Source organism: Fundulus heteroclitus, chromosome 7 (assembly GCF_011125445.2).
Source record: "Fundulus heteroclitus isolate FHET01 chromosome 7, MU-UCD_Fhet_4.1, whole genome shotgun sequence".
In the NCBI taxonomy this organism is placed as follows: domain Eukaryota; kingdom Metazoa; phylum Chordata; class Actinopteri; order Cyprinodontiformes; family Fundulidae; genus Fundulus; species Fundulus heteroclitus.
The window spans coordinates 37911080-37935448 of NC_046367.1; the positions used below are offsets into that span (position 1 = coordinate 37911080).

The 24369-nt window shown below is 37.3% G+C and overlaps 1 protein-coding gene across 1 annotated transcript in view; it reads right to left on the minus strand.

Moving 5' to 3' along the window:
• Positions 1-1207: 1207 nt before the first annotated feature.
• The window catches only part of LOC118563560 (polycystic kidney disease protein 1-like 2), a 31373-nt gene continuing 8211 nt past the window's right edge, over positions 1208-24369 (minus strand). The window contains exons 11-22 of the mRNA XM_036138648.1: positions 23438-23678; positions 23176-23263; positions 20213-20347; positions 19692-19877; positions 18676-19006; positions 18389-18522; positions 18118-18245; positions 14496-14656; positions 14126-14336; positions 12651-12752; positions 12161-12292; positions 1208-1742 (exon numbers count right to left, since the gene is read on the minus strand). Of these exons, the coding sequence (XP_035994541.1) occupies positions 1548-1742; positions 12161-12292; positions 12651-12752; positions 14126-14336; positions 14496-14656; positions 18118-18245; positions 18389-18522; positions 18676-19006; positions 19692-19877; positions 20213-20347; positions 23176-23263; positions 23438-23678 (2044 nt within the window). The 3' untranslated portion in view covers positions 1208-1547. The remainder of the gene's footprint in view (positions 1743-12160; positions 12293-12650; positions 12753-14125; positions 14337-14495; positions 14657-18117; positions 18246-18388; positions 18523-18675; positions 19007-19691; positions 19878-20212; positions 20348-23175; positions 23264-23437; positions 23679-24369) is intronic.

The following is a 24369-nucleotide window of genomic DNA, read 5'->3' on the forward strand; positions in this document are numbered from 1 at the left end:
CAAGTAAATTCAGAGTTAGTTTCAAAGCCTTAAAAACCTACCCTAAAATGTAAGTATATTTAAGTAGGTGTCTGTTGTAGAAAGACCACAAAGAGATGCATTTTGGAGGCACCAACTACATCAGGGGTCAGCAACCTTTTCAATTCAAAAAGCCACTATTGACCCTGCTGCTACAAAATAAAATATGTCATTAGCCACTAAAAACATAGATTTTATAGGAAAAACGTTTTATTTTAAAATCTGAGTAAATTGAACAAAAATGCGTTCCTATGTTCAGATTTTACACCAAAAGTAAACATTTAACTTCAATAAAACGATGCCGGGTAAGTGAACGTTTTCAGTAAATACGGAAAATGGAGAATGATAAATCCCACTTAAAAAGATAAAGCACCAAGTTTGAAGCAAAACAACATTAATTACTTTTAAAAGCCTTGAACTATTGGTGCCCCTCTGTTGTACATTTTCTATTCAGGTATTGAAATAAAATATACAGACATTCTAAAGTCACTCTTTATTATTGCCACTATAACTTATAAAACATGTATTATTTGGTTTTATTATAGCCACACAGGGCTCTGGAGCCACAGGTTGCTGTCCACCGTCTACATGCCAATCTAAATCTAAAAGCCTTTTATTGACAAAGTTTAATTGAATAGGTGCCAATAAGTTTTTCTGTTGTGTTTAAATTAAACATTTCTTCAATGTTTAAATTAATGATATTCAAAATGTTTCAGAGGGAGATCATGCCACTGAACAAGACGTACATTTACTTTAAAGCATTTTACACATTTCTTACCTGGGCTTTTAATATGAAAAATGTTGAGGAACATACATATGTAGATAATAAATAACTTTAGACTCTAACTCTACACCATCATTTTATTATTTTGATTATTATTTTGATTATTATTTTGAGTTGTATAGAAAAAAGTAAGAAACACACCACAACGCTTGATTTAATTATTGAGCTCTCGAGTTTTCTTTAAAGTAAACTAATACTGTCATTGCTATGAAAATAAAGAAAGCTAGCAAACAAATCTGCTGGGAAATACTCTGAATTCTGCACAGTGGATGGAAAACGGACAAAGATAAGGTGATTCAAATCCTGCACAAAGCAGCTGCTGCACTGTTTATCACTGAAGGTTTAAAGAGTGAGATGTCATTTTAAATGCTTTCAGGCTTCGGTGTTGGCAAAAAATGACAGCAGTATTGTTGATAAGCTTTATTGAACCCCTCATTGATTAGAATATTCAGTTTCTGCCGCTTTATACTAAAATCCAATGGATCTCATGAAACGATACAATAGTAAAGGAAAGGAGAATAAGCAGCTATTAGATGTAATGTAAAAGACAACTTGCACATATGATAGATTAGAGTTTGCCTAATTTACATAGAAATTTATCAAAGCACTGATTAAATGCAAGTTTGGAAGCAAAACATTGAAATATTTTATGCAAGCAAAATGTAAAAACAGAACAGGAGGGACCAAATTAGCATGATGATATTATTGCGTAATGTCTTTACATTGAAAACTGTTAAGTGTTTATTTAGTAGTCAGACTTTTGATAAATGTTGGCATCAGCTGAGGAGTTAGCAAGAAGAGCCTTGCTGTTATTAAGGGTCAAGTTGCTGCTGCCCTCCTCATCAGGCTCCACGGGGCCTTTTTCACGCTTATATCTGATGCCAAACAGGTTGCAGAGTTTGGTCAGCAGGAGGTCAACGATCTCTTCTTCTTCAGAGGGCTGGGACAGACAAGACAAAAAAAAAAAAAAAAATCAAAATCACTTTCAAAGGAATGAAAAGACACTGGAAAGACGCTTTTGACACAACAGACCTTCAAGCATGAACCATCTGAAGAGCACTTTGGACCAATATCTTTGATTTGTACTCATTGATCTTGAGTTAGACTGTATGGAAACACTAGCACTGGAGACTGTGACGCGGATGTTTAAAATCTGAGTTAAGTTTTGAATTTAAACAGTATAAGTCAATAAAAAGTTATTAAATTCTAGGTTGAGAAGATAACCTTTAGTTGTGCCTCCTACACACACGCGTGCAAAAGCCTCAGAGCTGAGCTGTGATATGATCTAGATTGTCTAATTGAAGAGCGGATCAGTTGCAATTGAACATATTTGAATTTATGATTTTGGCACATTCCTAAGTGGGACATTTGTGTAAATGCTTTTAATATAGTTAAAATTCTGCTTATTGACAAATGTTGACATATTATTGTTTGAAAATAGCGTAAAATCTAATTGGAAAGTATGACAATAGTGAGCCCTGGGATTTACCAGTGTGTTATAAATTAGGTAAATTAGGCAACATTGAATCCCTAAAGTCTGATCTACACCTCTAAAAATGAGCTATGTGCTATAATTTCTTTAAATAGAAGCAACAACAGAGACAGTTTCATAAAGCCTGACTAAAAGTTTACCAGAAAAAAACAGCTAGGGTTATATAACTTGACACATTTCAGAGCGTTTGCCACTGCTTGACTTCAGCATGATGTTTGGGACTTTTGACTGGTAATAATTATGCTGATTTTCTTGTGAACTCTGCCTTCAGGATTAGGTTATGTGCATGAAGGCAGACTGTCCAGAGAGCTGCAATTAAAATCCGCATTACACAACAAAGATTTTAATATGCGATAGTGCTGCACCACCAGCAACAACCTAAGACTGGCATTCAATGGATCTCATCATAAACATGAAAGAGAGCTCTTTGTGGCTCAGAAGCATTTTGCTAATATAAATTATCCAGAATAGAGTTTAACATAAAAAGTGAAGATGTTCTTGCTTGAAGATTTTTGAGTTTAGAAATCTAGCAAAAGTAGAAATGTGGGAACAAATACCAATTAAACAAAAAGCTTTGCAAAAAGGGAGTAAATTGTAATTAATATTTCCTGTTTGTTCATATTTTATTATTTTGTATTTTTTGTTTGCATTCATCAACAACTGGATGGAGTTTTAATCTAAAGTGTATTGCAACGTTTTACCAACATACAATTTAACTAAAAAAACAAAACAAAAATTCATCAAAAAATAAAACTGTTGCAGAGTTCTGGTAGAATAAGTGTGCACACTCTTAAGCTCCATTTTAATTCAATTTCAGCATTCAATCTTCCTCGGTTGAGTCTATTAGCATCCCACATCTTGACTTGGTATCTCTATCATCTACTGGGCATCTCTGCCCAGTAGATGTTCTCACGCTATGAAATTTTGAGGACATGTCGTGTCTACATCCCTCTTTAGGTGATCTACATGTATGCTAGATGTACACGCACTCACACCTATGGGCAATTTGGAGAGATCAACTAACCTAAAACACATTTTTGATCTGTGGGAGGAACCCAGAGTACCTGGAGAGAACCCAAACACGCATGGGTGGAACATACACACAACTTGGTTTGGCCTCCTATAGTTGCAAGGTAACAGTGTTGACCGATATGGAAACTCCTTGGACTTCTTGTGATGCTGAAAACAAAATCCATCTTCAGCTTTCTAGCCGACGCTTGAATGTTTTTGAGCAGCTGTGGCTCAGTGGGAAGAGTAGGTGTCTCGCAATCTGAAAGTTGTTGGTTTGAATTCAGCATCCCCCTGCCACATGTCGATGTGCCCCTGGGCCTAACCGCAGGATCCCTACAGATCTGCATATCCCTGGACAAATATGTTGCTACGGTGTTAAGCGCTTTGAGTGGTTAGTATGACTAGAAAAGTGTTACTTTAATTCAGTCCATTTACTTTTTGGGTCAAAGCTGATTAGTGTTTAGAACTTTTTAAATTTGAATCCACCTTGATAAATAAAAATCTTGTGAAATCTGAAGAGAAGTAACTCCAGAGCATGGTACTGCCGCCAACATATTGCACTGCTGGTACAGAGTTCTGCTGCTGAATCTAGTTTTTTGCGCCAAACATACAAATCAGGGGCCACTCAACCTGTCACAGTTTGGGTTTAGTTTAGTTTTGGACTTTTCTTCATTTAGCCTGTCACTCCTCTGTCACCAGCCATTAACCAATCAGTTCAGTCTACTTCCAGTCACCAACCTCCTCTAGATCAGTTCCACATGTGCAGTTAATTAGTTATTAACTCCGGTTACCTGTTCATCCCCTTACTTATACCCACATCAACCTTCTCTTCTTTGCCAGATTATTTCGAGCCATTCAGTGAGTCTAGTCCAGCATTTTCTGTTTGCCTGCCTACCTGTGATCTGACACGATTTTGCCTCCAGATTACCTGAGCCAGCCTGATCCCTGTAGTACCTGATTACCTGCCTGTTACCTGACCTGTTTTCTGTCCCTGGATTCTCTGAGCCTGCCTTGGCCCTGTCGGTCCTGTTTTTGCCTGCCTGTTACCGGACCTCAATCTTTGCCCTGACTCTGCTCCCGGATTCTGCTCTGGACGATTCTTGCAATTCTGATTGCCTGGTTTGACTTTGGACTGTTTTTTGAAAACGGACTCAGTCATCCCGGTTCCGACCCATTGCCTGTCTTTTTAACAAATTGCCTCGTCATCTACTGTGTCTGGCTGACATCTGGGTCCTCTGTCTCTGTTCCTGACACAACATGCTCCTCCAGTGTTGCTTTTGCCTACTTTACCTTTACTTCCAGAGCATTTTGCTGTCTTTTCATCAGTTCTGGATAAATGTCTAGTCTTTGTAATGTTTGGTTGACCAGTATTTTATCCAGCTATTACAGTATGTATTATGACCCTCTTCAGTGTGCCATTAGAATATGCATTCTGATGAGCCGTGTTGGACAGATTGAAACAACATTTTGAAAATAACCTCTAAGAAGGTATCAAACATGCTTTTAATTAAAGCCATTTTTCTGTTTTTGTAATGTGCTTATTAGCTGTAAGTGGGAAATTATCCTACGTAACAGAAATAAAGACTTGAAAACATCAGCCTGTGTGTAATTAATCCACATAATTGATTTCACTTAGGAGACGATTACAGGGAATGAACCACATTATTTACAGTCATATTAAAAAAAATAATAGAATATTATTGAAAAGTAATTTTTTTTACACACCTTTTTAGTCCTAAAATCTTAGTAATGCAAACTAAGGTTTTGGTTAAAGGATGCATGTATTATAAACCTTTTCTGAATAATCTGATTAAGCAGAAATCATGGCAAGTAATATGTCATAAAGTCTAAATGGTGAAATTGAATCAAAATGTGTTTAATTGCAACATTAGTCCAATGGTTTAAGTTGGCTGATAAAGCATTGTTGTTTTTATATTTCCAATGTATATTTTAGTTTGGCAAGTTTTTCTCATGGTCTAATTTTTTCAAATCACAAAAACCTTGCAATTTAAGAGTTGTTTGTGGACTTTTGTTATCAACAATTTTACCTTAAAAAATCATTTGTTGGTTCAAATAGATGTGTTTCCAATGTTAGAACACCAAGGTTTCCATTTGGGGACAACTGCAGTTTATCCTGTTATCCCACAACCTCCCAGCCAGTAGTGCATCAATAATGCAGGTCAGGTTGTGAACCTGTGTGCTTATTACACATTTCATTGTGAAGTTTGGCAGAAATCAGACTTCGAACTTGCTGTTTCTCCAAGGTGGTGTTTATTGACTTTGCTGTTCTCTTGTGTGCATTACTAATGAACCCCAATACTTGTTATTAAAGATAAATGCAGTGACAGCAAAGTGCTGTTGGGACCACAATAATTGTTTCTGTTGGTCGTTCTGCTGGTTTGATTTGAACAAAAGTTATTACTTTATCCACTCTTGAGTGTGATGTGAAAAACAAATTGCCTATATTTATTTTTCTACTTACTTGTACTCGCCAAAAGAACCTTTCAGGAAATGCTATGTTTTCTTCTTCAACTATTCCACCTAACAATATTCTGGGCTTGCTTAAAAGTGAATCTTGTGGAATAATGTCACGTTTTCTTAACATATAAATGCATACACACACACACACACACACACACACACACACATACATACATATATATATATATATATATATATATATATATATATATATATATATATATATATATATATATATATATATATATATATATAGCCTACATGTCTTTCTTGTCTAGAGTAGTAATATAAATATGAATGGGAAAGCACTTGAAATTCTTAATTGAATCAGGGGCTGTGGCTCCAGTATTCACACAATAACTCTGTCTCTGCTGAAATTAAAACTATCTGATTTGACTTTTTGTGTGAAAACATCTAACATAAAAAAATGTTTTATTGTGAGTCTTCTTTATTAAAGCAGTCATGTATTTAAAATAATTTCTAAAGATTTACATAAAAAAAACTTTCTGAATCAATTATCAGTGACCTCTTTAAATGTTAGGTCCCTTTTCATCATTAACCCATTTTAATCCACTATCATTTTTCAATGTTTTCCATTTTCTTTAAACAAGTTTTATATTTATCGAACAATTGTAGCTATAATGATTTTTAAAAAATAATTATTTATGACCTCTCAAGAAAAGAACGGCAAATCACAAAGCATTAAGCTTTCCAGCACAGCAACACAACCTTTTCGGTAAAAAAAAGGCAAGGAAAGGTTGATGGAAAACAGAAGATCTAAGAGTCATGTGTTCACAGAAAATACAGAAATTTATAAATACAGAAATTCTCTTTGCGAAAGAGAAATATTTTGGATGAAAAATGTACTTTGGGCAACTGAAGCAATTCTTTAAATGGCATAATGTGGTGGAGAAATAATAACCAGGAGTTTATTTGTGAGCATGCATTCCTTAAATTCTTTCAAGATTTAAGTAGTTCTGTAATTTTCCATATTCATGATTAGTAGCTGGTTCACACTGGTGAGTTTCACCATAATGACCTGCTGCCAAAATGCCCGGCTTTTCTTCCACAAAACAGGGGTTGTCTGGTACCAGGACAATGGTAATGGGGCCCGGTTCAGCTCTGTTCTTTGAGTTCCCCCCTGCACTGTTTTTTTGCTTTTTAAATTTTAGTGCACTTTCATGCTTGTCTGTTGAGGTGGGAAGCGCTTCAATCAATTTATTTCACAGTCTGTAAATGTATCATTCCTAACTTCTTACAGGTTGGACTAACAATTACTAATCAGTTAAACTTCCTGTTTGCGGTAAGGCGTATTGTGTCACTTCCTGTTGTTGCTGTGTGAACGACGGAGCTTTGCTCCAGGCTCTCTCGCTTTTTATCTTTAAATCTCTTTGCTGTAACATCTGTTTCCAAACATAAGCACTTTTAAAACATTGTCTGTGGCTGCTCATCACGTTTGGGAACTCCTCGTGTTTCACACGGTTTGTTCTTTGGCGTGATAATAGGGCGTTAGCCTAGCTTTAGCCTAGCGTTAGCCTAGCGCTAGCCAAGCCTTAGCCTCATAATGGCTTCTCCGTCCCTGACTAAGTCTCCTATCTGCTGCTCTCTGTGTCAGATGTTCAGTTATTCCTCTGCCTCCTTTAGTGATGATGGTACATGTAATAAATGTAGTGTTTTTGTAGCTTTGGAGGCGAGGGTGTCAGAATTGGAGACCCGGCTCCGTGCTGTTGAAAAACCAGCTGATAGCCGCTCTTTTGCTAGCGCGGAGCCGCATAGAGTAACTTCACGTAGCGAACCTAAAGCAGTAGCACCCGAGCAGCCTGGTAACCAGGCTGGCTGGGTGACAGTTCGTAGGAAGCATAGCTCTAGATTACAGACCCCAGATCACCACCAACCCATCTGCGTTTCTAATAAATTTTCCCCTCTGAGCGACAATCTCGCCGAGGAGCCGACCTTAATTATTGGCAGCTCCATAATAAGAAATGTGGCACTAAAGAAACCAGGGACCATAGTTAAATGCCTACCAGGGGCCAGAACAGGCGACATAGAATCCTACCTAAAACTACTGGCTAAGGATAAGCGTAAATACCGCAAAATTGTTATTCACGCTGGCGGTAATGACACCCGGTCACGCCGATCAGAGGTCACCAAAGTTGGTGTTGCTTCGGTTTGTGAGTTTGCTAAAACTATGTCGGACTCTGTAATTTTCTCTGGTCCCCTGCCTGATCTGACCAGTGATGACATGTTTAGCCGCATGTCATCATTCAACCGCTGGTTGTCTAGGTGGTGTCCAGAAAACGACGTGGGCTACATTGATAACTGGAGAACTTTCTGGGGAAAACCTGGTCTGATCCGGAGAGACGGCATCCATCCTACTTTGGATGGTGCAGCTCTTCTTTCTAGGAATCTGGCCGGATTTATTAGTTCTCCTAAATGCTGACAATCCAGGGTCCAGACCAGGAAGCAGAGCCGTAGTTTAACACACCTCTCTGCAGCTTCTGTACTGTTACCCATCCATTATCCTATTGAGACGGTGTCTTTCCCACGGCCAAAACTTAACAGATCAAAAACTGATCTAAAAGGAACAAATCATAAAAACCTAATAAAAATCAATATGGTTCACCTTGAACCTAAAAATAAAATAATAAAATGTGGTCTATTAAATATAAGGTCTCTCCCTCCAAAGACTTTGTTAGTTAACGAATTGATTTCTGATAAACAGATCGATTTGTTTTGTCTCACAGAAACCTGGCTACAAGAGGACTACGTTAGTATAAATGAGTCTACCCCCTCCAGTTATTCAAATTTCCACATTCCCAGATCTGTGGGAAGAGGAGGAGGAGTGGCAACTATCTTTCAGTCTGATTTATTAATTAGTCCTAGGCCAATTAATAACTACAGTTCTTTTGAACATTTAACCCTCAGTTTCCCTCATCCAAACTGCAAAGCAATAAAACCTCTTCTGTTTGTTGTTTTGTATCGTCCACCAGGCCCTTACACTCAGTTTTTGGATGAGTTGTCAGATTTCTTATCTGATTTGGTGTTAAATACTGATAAGGTTATTATAGTGGGTGATTTTAACATCCATGTTGACACTGAATGTGATAACCTTAGTGTAGCCTTTAAAACTATCCTAGATTCAATTGGTTTTGCTCAAAATGTGCATGAACCGACGCACTCTCGGCTCCATACTTTACACCTTGTGCTGACATATGGCATTGATTGTGAAGAATTAACAGTATTTCCTCACAACCCTGTCCTGTCTGATAATTTTTTAATAACATTTGAGTTTAATCTAACTGAGTTCTCCACCCCCAAAAGAGGGTTCCATTATAGTAGATTTTTATCGGATAATGCTGTATCAAAACTTAAAGAGTCTGTCCCCTTTTTAATATCCTCAGTATTGCAGAAATGCCCTGTAGATGGCAGCATTGCTGTTTCTTCCCATTTACAAATCGATACCTTTGCTAACAATGTGACTTCCTCATTGCGTTCTGCATTAGACAATGTAGCTCCCTTGAAAAAGAAGGTGATTATTCACAGGAAGCTGGCTCCTTGGTTTAATTCAGAGCTGCGTTCCTTGAAGCACAATGTTAGGAAATTGGAGAGAAAATGGCGCTCTACACACCAAGAGGAATCCTACTTAATCTGGAGGGACAGACTATTGTTGTATAACAAGACCCTCCGCAGAGTTAGAGCAGCATATTTTTCATCATTAATTGAAGAGAATAAAAATAATCCTAGATTTCTCTTTAGTACAGTTGCCAAACTTACCCAGAGCCACAGCTCTGTTGATCCATCCATTCCCTTAGCTCTCAGTAGTAATGATTTTATGGGATTCTTCATAAATAAAATTGATGCCATTAAAAATAAAATAACTGGCATCCTCCCAAACATGATTACCTCGTCCTCAGTAAGTGAGGCAGCATTGGAGGAATCTTTAGAATCTGCGCAGTGTTTGAACTGTTTAGAAGCAGTAGAGCTTTCTGAGCTATCTAAAATTTTAGCTTCATCTAAACCTTCTACCTGTATGTTAGACCCAATCCCAACCAAGTTGTTTAAGGACATATTCCCTTTGATCAGTGGCACTATTTTAGACATGATTAATCTATCCTTAGTAAATGGATATGTACCACAGGTTTTGAAAGTAGCTGTTATTAAACCTTTACTTAAGAAACCTTCTCTTGATCAAGATGAGTTAGTAAATTACAGACCTATATCTAATCTTCTTTTCTTATCTAAAATTCTTGAGAAAGTAGTTGCTAATCAACTTTGTGAACATTTACAAAGTAATGACCTACTTGAGGAGTTTCAGTCAGGCTTCAGAGCTCATCATAGCACTGAAACAGCTCTGGTGAAGGTCACTAATGATATTCTCATGGCCTCAGATAATGGACTTGTGTCTATACTTGTCCTGTTGGATCTCAGTGCTGCGTTTGATACAGTTGATCACAATATTCTCCTACAAAGACTTGAACATACTGTAGGGATTAAGGGGAAAGCATTAGGCTGGTTTAAATCTTATCTGTCAGACAGATTCCAATTTGTTCATGTTAATAATAAATCTTCCTCAAACTCTAGGGTCACCTGTGGAGTACCACAGGGTTCAGTCCTTGGACCAATTCTCTTTACTATATATATGCTTCCGATAGGCAAAATTATCAGACAGCATGGGATTAATTTCCACTGTTATGCTGATGATACTCAGCTATATTTATCCATAAATCCTGATGAATCCAATCAATTACTTCGACTGCAGTCATGTCTTGATGACATCAAAAGCTGGATGACTTTAAATTTCCTGCATCTAAATTCTGACAAGACCGAAGTTTTAATCTTTGGGCCAGAGTCCTCAAAAAATAAACTTCTTAACCAATCACTTAATCTGGGTGGCATTAACCTGGCCTCTGGTAATAAAGTAAAAAATCTTGGTGTTATTTTTGACCAAGACATGTCATTTAAATCCCATATTAAACAGGTTTCCAGAGTTTCCTTTTTTCACCTCCGGAATATCGCCAAAATTAGAAACATTCTGTCCAGGAGTGATGCTGAAAAACTGGTCCATGCATTTGTTACTTCAAGGCTGGACTATTGTAATTCTTTACTATCAGGAATTCCACAAAATGCAGTTCAAAGCCTTCAGCTGATCCAAAATGCTGCAGCAAGAGTTCTGATGAAAATCAACAAAAGGGATCATATTTCTCCAATTTTAGCTTCCCTTCATTGGCTTCCTGTTAAATCAAGAATAGAATTTAAAATTCTTCTTCTAACGTATAAAGCCCTTCATAATCAAACTCCATCATATATCAGAGCTCTGATTACCCCGTATGTTCCTAACAGAGCACTTCGCTCTCAGACCGCAGGTCTGCTGGTGGTTCCTAGAGTCTCTAAAAGTAGAATGGGAGGCAGATCCTTTAGCTATCAGGCTCCTCTCCTGTGGAACCAACTCCCAGTTTTGGTCCGTGAGGCAGACACCCCGTCTACTTTTAAGACTAGGCTTAAAACTTTTCTTTTTGACAAAAATTATAACTAGTGACTCATGTTACTCTCAGCTACCTTTATAGTTTTACTGCTATAGGCTTAGGTTACTGGAGTATATCAGGATCTAATTTTCTCACTATATTGAGTTCTACTGTTCTTCAATTATGCATTATGTGTTGTCATTTCTGCTTTAACTTTCTGTTCTCTCTCTTTTCTCTTCATAGTAGGTACACCTGGTCTGGCGTTCTGTTAACTGTGACATCATCCAGAGAAGACGGCTCACCTGCTACTACCATCTAATGTAGAACAGATTACTAGATCAATGTGTGCTTCTGTGCTTTTTTGTTTCTCTTGTTGTGTCTCTGTTCTGTCTTCTGTAACCCCAGTCGGTCGAGGCAGATGACCATTCATACTGAGCCCGGTTCTGCCAGAGGTTTTTTTTCCCGTTAATGGGTGGTTTTTCTTCCCACTGTCGCTTCATGCTTGCTCAGTATGAGGGATTGCAGCAAAGCCATGTACAATGCAGATGACTCTCCCTGTGGCTCTACGGTTCCCCAGGAGTGAATGCTGCTTGTCGGGACTTTGATGCAATCAACTGGTTTCCTTATATAGGACATTTTTGACCAATCTTTATAATCTGACCCAATCTGTATAATATGATTGAACTTGATTTTGTAAAGTGCCTTGAGATGACATGTTTCATGATTTGGCGCTATATAAATAAAATTGAATTGAATTGAATTGAATTGAATTATACAGTGCTACAATAAAAGGTGTTGTTTAGTGACAAGATGATTTACTTTTACAATATTAAAACTTAGACATAGTTATTTCAAAACTAGACATGATTGTTAAAAAAGTAAAGAATAAAAAATAAATAAAAGTATTGTTACCTTGTGGTACATTTGCTCCATGTTTAGCGACACCAGAATCACGGATATGAAGAGATTTAGAACCACAAACGTCATGAAGACAATACAGGAGCCAAACAGCAATCCACCAAGCACAGGGTGACTGTCCAACACCTGGAAAATAATATATTCAGGAAGGAATCTGAATTAATTCTGCCTACTTCTCAAAAGGAGTGAGCAAACATGATTTTATATTTTAGAAAAATTATGTTTGGTCTGAATTGTTACTAGTAAAAAACATACTGATCATGTATAAAATAAAATAAATCAATATTTCTTTTTATAGTCCCGAAGAGGGAAATTTGTCAGGGTGGGAACAATGTGTACAATGATATACTTACTATAATAATTGCTATAATTTTAGTCTAACCCTGAACCCGAAGAATGATTAAGGATGAATAAAAAAAATACAGCTAATAAATGTAATATGTCTGAATAAGTAAAAAAATAAATAATAAATCTCATCATTTACCTCATCATAGTTAAAAATACCCATCTGCAGACTGATGATGGTTAAAAGAGAATCTATAAAGGATTTGTAGGATGAAATCTTCCAGCCATAAATCACATTGCTCTGAAAAGATGACAACCATAAAATTAACACATAAGCCAGAATAAACTCATAAAATCAATTATTTAAAAGTAATTTACCAAAACTGCACTTTTAAAGTCCTAAATCACAACAGACAAGTACAAATAAACCATAAGTTACAAACAAAAGTATGAGTTGTAATTTTGTAACTTCTAGCTTCCAGATATTCAGACTAAAGCGTTAAAACTTTTAAAAATTTCTGTAATATGTATTAAATTTCAAATTGCATGTTTTAGTCATGTGTAAACAAAGATTCCTTTGATTTTATCGGTCAGGCCCCATTCACACTAAATTAAGATCTATGTTCTCCATGACCCAGACCAGTTTTGGAAAAATGTCCTTTCAGTGTAAAGGCCATCGTGATCCTATTACAGTCTTCAGATCAACACTTAGCTTCTCCATGCTGCTTCCTTAATGGACATCCTATCACAATACTGCTGGCAAACCGGTATTTTCAGCTTTGTTGTCAAAGACAAAGCACCAGCAGTATTTGTGAATGCAAGTGAGGGGGTTTTCTGTACGGAAGTTGGATACTAACAAGTGTATTACTTTAAGTAATAATGGTTAAAAAAAACACAAAAAAAAAACACACATATATATATATATATATATATATATATATATAATATCATTATTAACCTCTCCTCCACCTCTCTTTCTCTTCCATCTGTGTACTCCCTTTTCATTGATTAATAAGATTCATGAAAAACTCAACTTTTCTGCATTTCGGTAAACTGTTTTTTCCAAAACCCCTATTCCACAAGGTGCAAAACAAATACTGACCTCTATGTGGAACCCTAACCCTAACATTGGTATAATTATGCCTTTATTCATTTGACCAGGATTCTCATTTCCTTCTAATAAAATTATGAGCAAATGAGGCTTCCATACAGAAGCTTTGTGCATGCTCAAAACAGCGAGTCAACCTTCATGTGTTATCACTAGTAGAGGTGATAACACATAAAAGCACACGATCGTCTTGATAGAACCCAGAGGACCTTTCCAGCACCGTAGGATTCACACCCGTGATGGCAGATTTTTAATGGAATGATGCAGAAATGTGAAATGGGCCTTGCTCATTTTGTAACTCAATTACAATCAGCTCTTGTATTGTGCAAATATAATTTCAAAACTTTTGGAAATAAAGTTAAGTAAATAACTTATTTCAATCTTTTCATCTCTAATGTTTATTTGGATAGGGAAAGTTTTGGAGAATTGGGCTGACTTTTTACCGACGCTCACAGCACTATAATTACATCTCTAAAGACCATAAAAAACCTCTTGCCAGTGTATATAATTAGCCAAGAGTGATGATGGAAAAGATGAAAGTCCTGGTAATGCAGCAAGATACTCACCACAACTGAGTACGCCACTAACGTGATCAAGATGATCAGCAGATAACTTGATATGTCATTCCATGCTCGATGCAGTGCAGCCGTGATCAGGTTCATCTTGGGGTTCAGTCTGAGAAGGTGCCACAGTTTGACCGTGGATAGAAGGACCAGAAAGGCTACTAAATACTGAAGTATTGAATCAGCCGTTGCTGTCTTATAAAAACTGGCAAATCTACAAAGACAGAAAAGGCTAGGTTATTAAAAGCAGCACCTAAGTTTCCTTGGGTTTAAAACAGAATAGTTTAACAATCACAGATGATAATAAACACTGGTGTTTCAGCTCTACTAACTTTATAGAACACCAAAACATTATTTCATAAGTAATTCTCACTGGTCTTTGTGGTTTTGGTAGTAGGTCATGTCTCGGTTTCCAAGCAGGGTCCTCTGGATAAAAACAGCCACAGCGCTCCAGCTCAGCAGGATGATACTCAGCTCTAGAAGATTCCACTTGTTCTTGAAGTAAAGCCAGCGGTGTTGCTTCAGTAATTTGGCCTATGTGGTGGATAAAATTAAATTAAATTATTTCCCATATCAACACAATCACACTTCCAATTGATGTATTGTTTTTTTGAACAATACAACAACCATTAAAAATGTCCCTACCTGACACAAAGGAATCAAGTGAATTATTATTATTAACTAAGTAACTAAGTAAGTAAGTAACTAAGTAAGTAAGTAAGTAACTAACTAACAAGTAATTATTAACATTATTGGATGAAATTGAAATATTTAAATGCATTTATTTTGTAAATAAAACAATGATAACATTTAGAATTATAATTCTTTACTGCTAACTTAATGTTAGGTGTGGTAACACGACAAACAGTGTTACTAAAATGAAAATAGATAAAGTAATTTGAACTGTACAAATCAGGAGGTCGACATTATTTCAGTGATTACAGACCTGTGTCACTGTTACCACAATTTTCTGAAATTCTTGAAAAACGCTTATAACCGTCTGAAAATACTAATCATTTTTGTGAGCATAAATTACTATCTGAGCGTCAGTATGGCTTTAGGGCTAAGCGTTCAACAGCCTTGATGCTTTTTCATACAGTGGAACAAATGACATCTTCTCTTGATCAGAAACTTCATGCAACTGGAATATTTGTGGATTTAATCAAAAATGTTGACACTCATACTGAGCCAGGTTCTGCAAGAGATTTCTTCCTGTTAGAAGGGAGTTTTTCCATTCCACAGTCACTGCATGCATGCTTACCCATTAGACATTGCTGCAAAGTCAAAGACTCAAAGGCATATCCTCCTCTTCCTCAGATATTCAGTGCTCAAACTCAGTGTTTGTAACTTAAATTACATCTGTTTACACAGCTGGATTATATATTTCTGTATCTATTTTCAATTTCTTGGTCTTGTAAAGTGCCTCGAGATTAAATTTGTTGTGAATTGGTAATCACAATTGTGAATTTCTTCCCCTTATCTAGGATCTGCTAATGGGGGTAGCAGCCCAAGTAGGGTGGCCCAGACTTCCCTCTCCCGGAGAATGCACTCTACCCTTTTTCGGGTTTTCCGGTTAGTAATCTTTACTTGCAATGTCATTTTCTTCCACACACTACTTTGTTTTGGTGTATGTGATAAAACCCAATAAAAGGCATGAAAGTTCATGGTTATAACAACATTTGAAATGTTCCAAGGGTGATGAATGCCTTTGCAAGGTGTCAACCATTCAGTTTTCACTTTCAGACATTTTCTTTAATCAAAAATCTTATTTCTCAGTTTTTTCTTTACAATATTTTCTACCTGTGACAACATAAAGGTCTTAAGGGACTGCTGAAGGCACACAAAGGCATCGTATTTTAAGTTAAATTACAGCTAATAGTGGACAACCATGGGTGTAAAAATGGCTTTTGCAGGTGAAAGAACATCATTAAGTTATGAAATGATGCGGCATAAAACCACATGTAACATAATTACAAATGATGGAAGATTGTTGCTATTAAAGCCAGAAACAAAATGTCATGAGTGCATGGCTTTTTCCTTATCTAACTGTAACTGCTTTATAGCTGAATATAGGTTTTACAGAAAAAAAGTTCACATTCATGTCAGAGTCACAGAACTATGACATTTCTTGTCAGACTGATTTAGTAAAACACATAAGTAGCATTTTCTGCACCAGTGCTATTAGCAAAACAGACTCAAATCAAATCATGGGTGGCACCAAATGGCTGGCTGAAAAATGGCAGGTTTTGTAGTTTTCTTTTAACTGCTGGGATGTGTCAGGCTAGACATATTTTAGATTGTTCTTAATATCATATAGTTTACAAAATGTTGTGATGTTGAAAAGTTCTAGTTGTTAGAAATCATTGTTATATAATGTATTTAACTGATATAAAATGTAAAAGTAATTATGGGTAATCCTCAGAGTTTAAATGCATTAAGAGAGAGAACCATAAAGGTTACATTTCAGACCAATTTTGTTGGGCTGAGGGGGATGACATTTTTATCATTCTTCAAAGGGAGGCGCAGCAGAAAATATTTGAGACCCACTGCCATAGAGGACAAAACACAAAAGGTTTGCTAAAAACGTTCAGTAGTTACATACTGCTGCATTCAGACTATTAATGTGAAGCTGAGTGTAAGGAAATACTGTTGTAGCAAAAGAAATCTGGATAAAAAGTGATAAGCAGGGTCTTATGGGGATTGTGAAGCAAAACTTCACACCCTACAGAGTCAGTGCTTCAACAGCAACCACAATCAGAAGTATCCAAGGGTTACAACTACTATGTTGAGCCACTCCTAAATCAAAGATGAAAAAAAAATAATGAGAACAAAGACTAAACTGTTGTTATTGTTGAAAGTAGATTTTGCATTTCATTCGAATATCTGAAAATCAGCCTGGGCTTTCCCAACATCTCAGCAGTGGCATGAGCTGATTGTTTTTGTGCTACACGGCACTGACGCAGTAATTCAAGCAAAATGAGCCCCGAAGGAGCCTGTAAGTCATAATCTGACTACTAAAAGAAACCAACGTTTCCATGATGTTCTGATACACTGAGAATTATCAACTGGCACTATGACAATCACAGTCGGAGGAAGACGCAAACTTATCTTGCTGCCATGCACAGCAAGAAGGGGAAAGGGGTGAAAAAAAAACTCTCCAAAGCTCATTGTTAGAGAACAGCAGCAAGGAGTGGCACAAGGAGTGTTGTCTCACACTCTCCATTGCAGTAATTCAGATTTGATCGGATTTGATTTGATCTGATTTGATTTTTTTGAATCTTCACACCTGGGTGCTGATGTTCAGCTGCAGATCCCAGGTAACAATTCCAGAATTTTACTAAATATGCTGGGGAGGTAATTGCTTCCACAGAACTACATGGGGCTTTTTACAAAAACAACTTATTTTCATATTTTATTTAGTGATTTACATTGGAGACCCGCATCAATTAACAGATGCTTTGCTTAAAGATTTTTCCATTTGTTAAAACATTTCAAAGCCACTTTTTTACCACGAAGCACTGATTTTGAGGGCTTGTTTTCCAACATTATTATTGTGTACATTGATAAAACACAAAAAAATTGCAGTTCTTCTGTATAAAAGTATTTAAAGGATTTCTCTACCTTAAAGTTAAAAAGAAGAAACATTGAGGGACATGATGATTGATATATTCTACATAATTCTAACTCTAATTTCTCAAAGAGTCAATTGCTGTTGCAGAAATGTAATGCTTTCAGGATATGTTGATGAACAGATTTAAGACTTAAAAAAACATATTTGCTAATTTTTTATTGTACATGTACTTTTTATTTATTTTAAAATAAACTGGCTAAGTCTCTGTTGTACAAAACTCGTAAGATCCCTGAGGAATCATTTGTCTTACACAAATTGCATGATGATTTTACTATGCAAAACCTGAAATACTAAGAAAACTCAAGCTTAAATGTTTCTCATGTGTATGTGGCAAACAATTTAAATTACTGAATGAAGTCTTTACCTGCTTGAACATGTAATAAATAATGAATAGCAAATAAATGATCTCAGCAGCCATGACGAAGAAGTAAAGACCCCCTGTTGACGGGTAAAGACGAATAACCTGCAGTTCACTGTGGAACTGAAATGCTCCTGCAAAATGAAAGATATGATTTAATCCATATAGCAAAAAGCATGATAATGAAGAGAGAGACAAATAAGTGCATTTTGCAGAAGATTATGTTTAACAAAATCGTAGATGGATTCTGATAGCGGCCTTTAGAAGGAGCACTTACCTACTGCTGGGGTCTCCATCAAGAGTGTGACGATACAGAAGAGGTTCACATTTGCATTATAAACAGTGAACTCCACAAAGATTGCCCTTGTGTACTTATCGAGCCATTTACTGTGGAAAAGATACTCAAGTGTGCTGTAGACGAAGAACATTATATTTTAAATGCTGTCTGTTTAAGTGCCTTACAGCCTTTTCATCTTAACTGTTAAACTTTGCTTTTGAACATAACCATGTCAACATGTGCATTATAAATATGATAAAAAGGAAATATTCTGGAAATGTACATGCCTGCTTCCATTTTCAAAATCAGGGCCGAGCTCAGCTACAAAGCCCCCTCCTCTGTAGAGCACCAGCCTTCCCCAGACAGGCTGAGTCCTGAGCTCGGCTTCGCTCTGGTACGTCCATGGAGAGGAGGCGCTTACAGAAATATTATCTTTAACAGAATGATTCCAGCCAGGTTCGTAGGACCCCGTGTCCTCTATCTCCCATGAATATGGGGCATGGCAGTCCGGCGCTAATGCAAGCATGACACTTGCAATCTGGCATGACTTCTGCTGAACTCTTAACTGCCGAAGACGGGCATTCCCCACCAGCTTGGAGTTTCCATCTGTAATAAATCCTGAGGGAAAACATTTTTAAAAACTGGGATTTTTACAATCCTTTTCAATATTGCACAATGCCTCACATATCCTGCAAAATTGTGTATTTTTGTTCGAACAGCTAATTGGTCCTTCTTGGTAACACTTAGATTTTCACACTGGCTAAAAAAAAATTAAAAACAGATAGGGACTTCCCAAGAAGCCTCATAACTTTAACAGAAATTGTAACATATGCAGGTGCAATATTCCAAATGTCTTAAAGTAGCTATAGCTTGTTTCAGAAAATATAAATGATGATCTGCTACCAGTTGATAACAATAACTGTTTCGTTACCTTGCACAATGGCTTTTATAAATCCTATTAGTATGTGATTAAAAAAAAGCAATAAGGCAAAATTTAATAAACACATTTGGTTTTCTCTCCGGCGAATATAATAATTTTTTAAACCAGACTTTGGCATCTGCTTAAGTGAGCATTAAAGGTTTCAAATAGGCTCAATAACTGCTGTCTTTTGGCACATATGAAAAGTCTCAACATTGTTTTCATACAAAGCTAGACACATTTTCCTGTGCACATGGCTCACTGACTAAGGTGTTTTTGAGTTTTTATAAATCTAAACTCAGTTTTTAAAGACTATCTCCAGCTGTTTAAAAATAGAAGCTGTTGCTGTGTGGGTACACTTCAATATTTCAGGAGGATTCTTACCTGGGTATTCACCAAAAAGGTTTTGGAGCAGAGTGGTGTTAGCCCATGTAAACACATCCTGAAGAGTCATGGTGTCTGGCACATCTTTAGCAAAGCTATTTCTAATGTGCTTCTTGAGGAAAAAAGCGTTGGGATCTTTCTGGCCGTAGGCCACCAGCAGCAACATCCACATGAATCCCATATAAACTGAAACACAAAAATTTAAATACCTTATAATAGCTCACTCTAGATCTGCAACCAACAAATTTAGAATTATAATTTAAAGATTTTTTGGAATTTCTCTTTTGTGGCGCTGATGAGCTTTCTTCCTAGCTGGACAGAAAGAACGGCAGAGATGGGAAATGGCCATAGACAGCTGTGTCAAGGACTACAGCCTCCATATGTGGTAAACTTTCTCTACCACGGACACAGTGGCACCACGTGGCTTTTTTTTTTTTGTACAAACTTATACACCCTACAATGAAAACACCCTGCACCTGTTAATTTTTCTGAATCTCCCAATGTGCATACTACATACTCACCCAAAATCTCACTGAGCAAAGCAAAGGCCTTCTGTTCCAAAATCTTGTTCCTTTTCATTCTCTCGATGTCTGCAGGAGGAGGTGGCTCATAGAGGTGGTAATCCCTTTGCTTTGTGGGTTGATTATTTTGATCACCTGTGTATTATACGTTTGTGAATATTCGTTGTTATTTGTTGAAATTCATAGTGCAGAGTAGCTCGCAAAAGTATTTGCCCCCTTGGCCTTTTTCTTATTTAGCTACAAACCTACCTGTAATTTAAATGCATTACAATCTTTTTTAAGAAATGGTTCTGCTCAAAATTGTCTACATTTGTGAACTTAAATGGAAAAAAAATATATTTAAATACCTCTGAAAATAAACATCTGCATTTGTATTCACGCCTGTTATGAAATGCCTTAAAAGTTTTGATGCAACCCGTTACCTTCAAACATCACATATTCAGTGAAATAAAGTCCCCCTTTGGGCAACCTACATTTCACATGATCTGTCAGTATAAACACACCTTTTCTGAAAAGCCCAAGAGGCTGTAACACCATTAAACAAGGGGCATCATGTCATGAAGTGGTGGCCTAGTGGTTAGAGGAAGGTAACCACTTCTGAGAAGGTACTTGCAGCATTCTCACAAGGCCGCAAGTACCCAATTCAGACCCTAGAGACTGCCATTATGGGTCCCCGAGCAAGACCCTTAACCCCAAATTTCTCCCTGAGTGCAACAAAGCCGCCTACTGCTCCTTAAGGTTAGGTTAAAAGCAGAACACAACTTTCATTGTAATATATGATTGCAATGAGAAATAAAAACTTTGAACAGATAAATTTCAGGGACAAAGATGTTGAGAAGTACAAGTCACTGTGGGGTTATATTCTACTTGGCCAAATAAAGTCGTCACTAAAAGAAAAAGGTCACACACACTAATATTTTGTTGGACCGCCTTTAACTTTCATTACGGCACACATTCACTTTGGCATTGTTTCAATAAGCTTCTGCAATGTCACAAAATGTATTTCCACCCAGTGTTGCATTAATCTTTCACCAGGATCCTGCATTGATGATGGTATAGTCCGCCTGCTGTGGAAAGCCTTCTCCGGCACATTCCAAAGATTCTTAATGGGGTTAAGGTCTGGACTCTGGTGGCCAATCCATGTGTGAAAATGACGTCTCGTGCTCCTTGAACCACTCTTTCACATTTCGAGCCCAATGAATCCTGGCATTGTCATCTTAGAATATGTCCGTGCCATCAGGGAAGAAAAAATTAATCGATGGAATAACCTGGTCATTCAGTAGATTCAGCTAGTAAGCTGACCTCATTCTTTGAACACATACTGTTGCTGAACCTTGACGATCAAGGGCTTGTGCAATAGGCACCGAAAATGATGGGTGCACCAGTTCACCTGCCTCCCTTCTTACCCTGATGCCCCCATCACTCTGGAACAAGGTAAATCTGGACTCATCAGTCCAATCTTTATGCTCCCTAGCAAATTGAAGCCTTTTTTTTTCTAGTTAGCCTTACTGATTTGTGGTTTTCTTAAGGCTACAGAGCTGTTCAGTCCCAATCCCTTGAGTTCCCTTTGCATTGTGCATGTAGAAATGCTCTTACTTTCACTATTAAACTTAGCCCGGTGTCCTACTGTTGTTTTTCTTCAATTTGATTTCACCAAATGTTTTTTTTTCAGGATTTTTTTTCCCGGTCACATTTTTTCCTCGAAGACGATGGGTCCCCACTATCCTTCCAGCCACCATGCTATCCTTCCTTAACCCAATTTTGGTAATTTCTGCAATCTCCTCAGATGTTTTCTCTGCTTGATGCATGCCAATGACATGACCCTTCTAAAACAGACCGACATCTTCTCCACAACCGCAGGATGTGTCGTTCAACATGGTTGTTTAAGAAATGAGAAGCAACTCATTGCACCAGTTGTGGTTAAATAACTTGTTGCCGGTTGAAACATAATCGCCCACGTTGTAATTATCCAACGGGAGGCTTGTAACTATTTTGTTAGTTAAATCCAGGTGGCGACTTTTTATTGGCCAGGCAGTGTAGAAAAATATCCAGATATATTTGATGTGACCCTGGAACACTACCAAATACATCATCTTCAAATGGAAATCACCTGGTACCACAAGAAAACTGCAATGATAGGACCACCCACCAGAACTCACAGACCTGACAAGGAGGGCATTAATCAGAGAGGCAGCACAGAGAACAAATGTCACCCTGAAGGAGTTGCTGAGCACCACAGCAGAGACTGAGCGATCTGTCCATAGGACCACAATTACCTGTACACCATAGTGTCGGTCTTTGTGGAAGAGTGGCCAGAAAAAACAACAACGTTACTTACTGTTAAAAGTAAGAAGCCGTGTTTTTAGTTTGCCAGAAGGAAAATATGTAACTCAATGAATGGAAGAAAGTGCTCAAGTCAGATTAAACTAAAATTTTACTTTTTGACCGCCAAGGAAAATTCCAAGTCTGACAATGACCTGAAGCCTACTGCTAAAGCAAGACATGGGTAGTTTAAGAGAAAATATTTAAAAGTATTGGAATGGCCTACTCAAAGGCCGGACCTCCATTGAAAATCTGTGGTTGGACTTGAAGATCGCATCATTCACAACATGATCCAACATGAAGGAGTTGGAGCAATTTTGCTTTAAGGAAGAAAAAACACCTCAGGGGGAAGATGTGGCGGGATCATAAAGTCTTATCCAAAGCAACTTGCTGCTGTAATTGCTGCTAAAGGTGGCTCTACAAAATACTGACTTTAGAAGGGGGTGAACAGTTATGCACACCAGAGGTCTCAGCGTGCATAACCACACTTTCAAAGTTGTAGGTATGTTCTGTAAATCAAACAGTGCAAACTCTCAAACAATCCACTTTCATTTCAGGTTGTGAGGCAAGAAAACAGGAAAATGCCAAGAGAGGTGAATAATTTTGCAAGGAGCTGTATTTTGGGAGGATTTATACATTACCAGGGTTTCTTTCAAATGCCACATTTTCAAAATCTTCTTCATCAACTCTCTTTATTACCAATGCGAAGAAGACTGCAAGACATATCACCTGCAGCACATGGAATATGTAAATGCAAATTTTTAAGGTAATATCCAATCTTTGTATTTTCTGTGTGTAATATTTACAGAATTAAATTGTCAACCAGAGCTCTATAATTCAATCTAATAGTAATGATTTTGGGGCATCAAAGAAATATAAAGAGAAAACTATACTAATCCTTACCTTTATTGGCTGAATAAAGAGAAGACTCTGAAAGAAGGAGATGATCATGGACACCAACCAGCTGATGGAGCGCTCCTTCCCAAATTTCAGTCCATACAGCATTGTGAAATATCCCGATACAAAACTGGTTCCAATCACCAGCAACCAGCCAACAAAGACAAACCACCAGGGTAACACACCCCGAGGCTGTGGCTTTTTCTTTTTACCACCATCACTTGACGTGCCATGCTCAGGAATATTCCTGTAATTGGAGAGTTATGAAAAAGGCTTTAACTCAAACCCTGCGTTTGCTGAAACGCAGTTAGTACTATTACAAGCAGTTAGGATGCAGGCCTGTGCTACAGTCCTAGTTATGGTTACTTAAACATATCAGAGCTTCTCCGCTTATTTTTCTCATCCCTTTCAGATGCTTCACATAAGCAAAACATATTTCATACACAATCACTACAGCTATCATATTATCAGCTCTAGTACTGCAATAGAAGAGCCGAAAATTTCAATAAAAGTAATTTGAAACACAATGCATTCCTAATTACGTGGCTTACAAACTAGCATTAACATCTGGCACAGCAGGACTATAGCTATAACATGTAACATACAGTGTATTCAGTTGTTTTAAATATTTGGGTTGGTGCCCAACTCCAGTGGTCATTGGGTGAGAGGTGGGGTACATCCTGGATGACATGTTGCCAGTCCATCACAGAGCAACACAGAGACACACAGGACAAACAACCATGTAAACACAAACTACCTCCTAAGAGCAATTTAATTAGGCCCATTTGATCTAACATACAGTATAGTTTTGGCAACAATACTTTTTTTTCTAGGAAGGACACTGTAGGCAAATTCACCTCCGAGGTGCAACGCTACAATTCTTGCCTATTCTATTTGCAATTTGGATATCAATGATATTTTAGCCAACAATTGCAGCA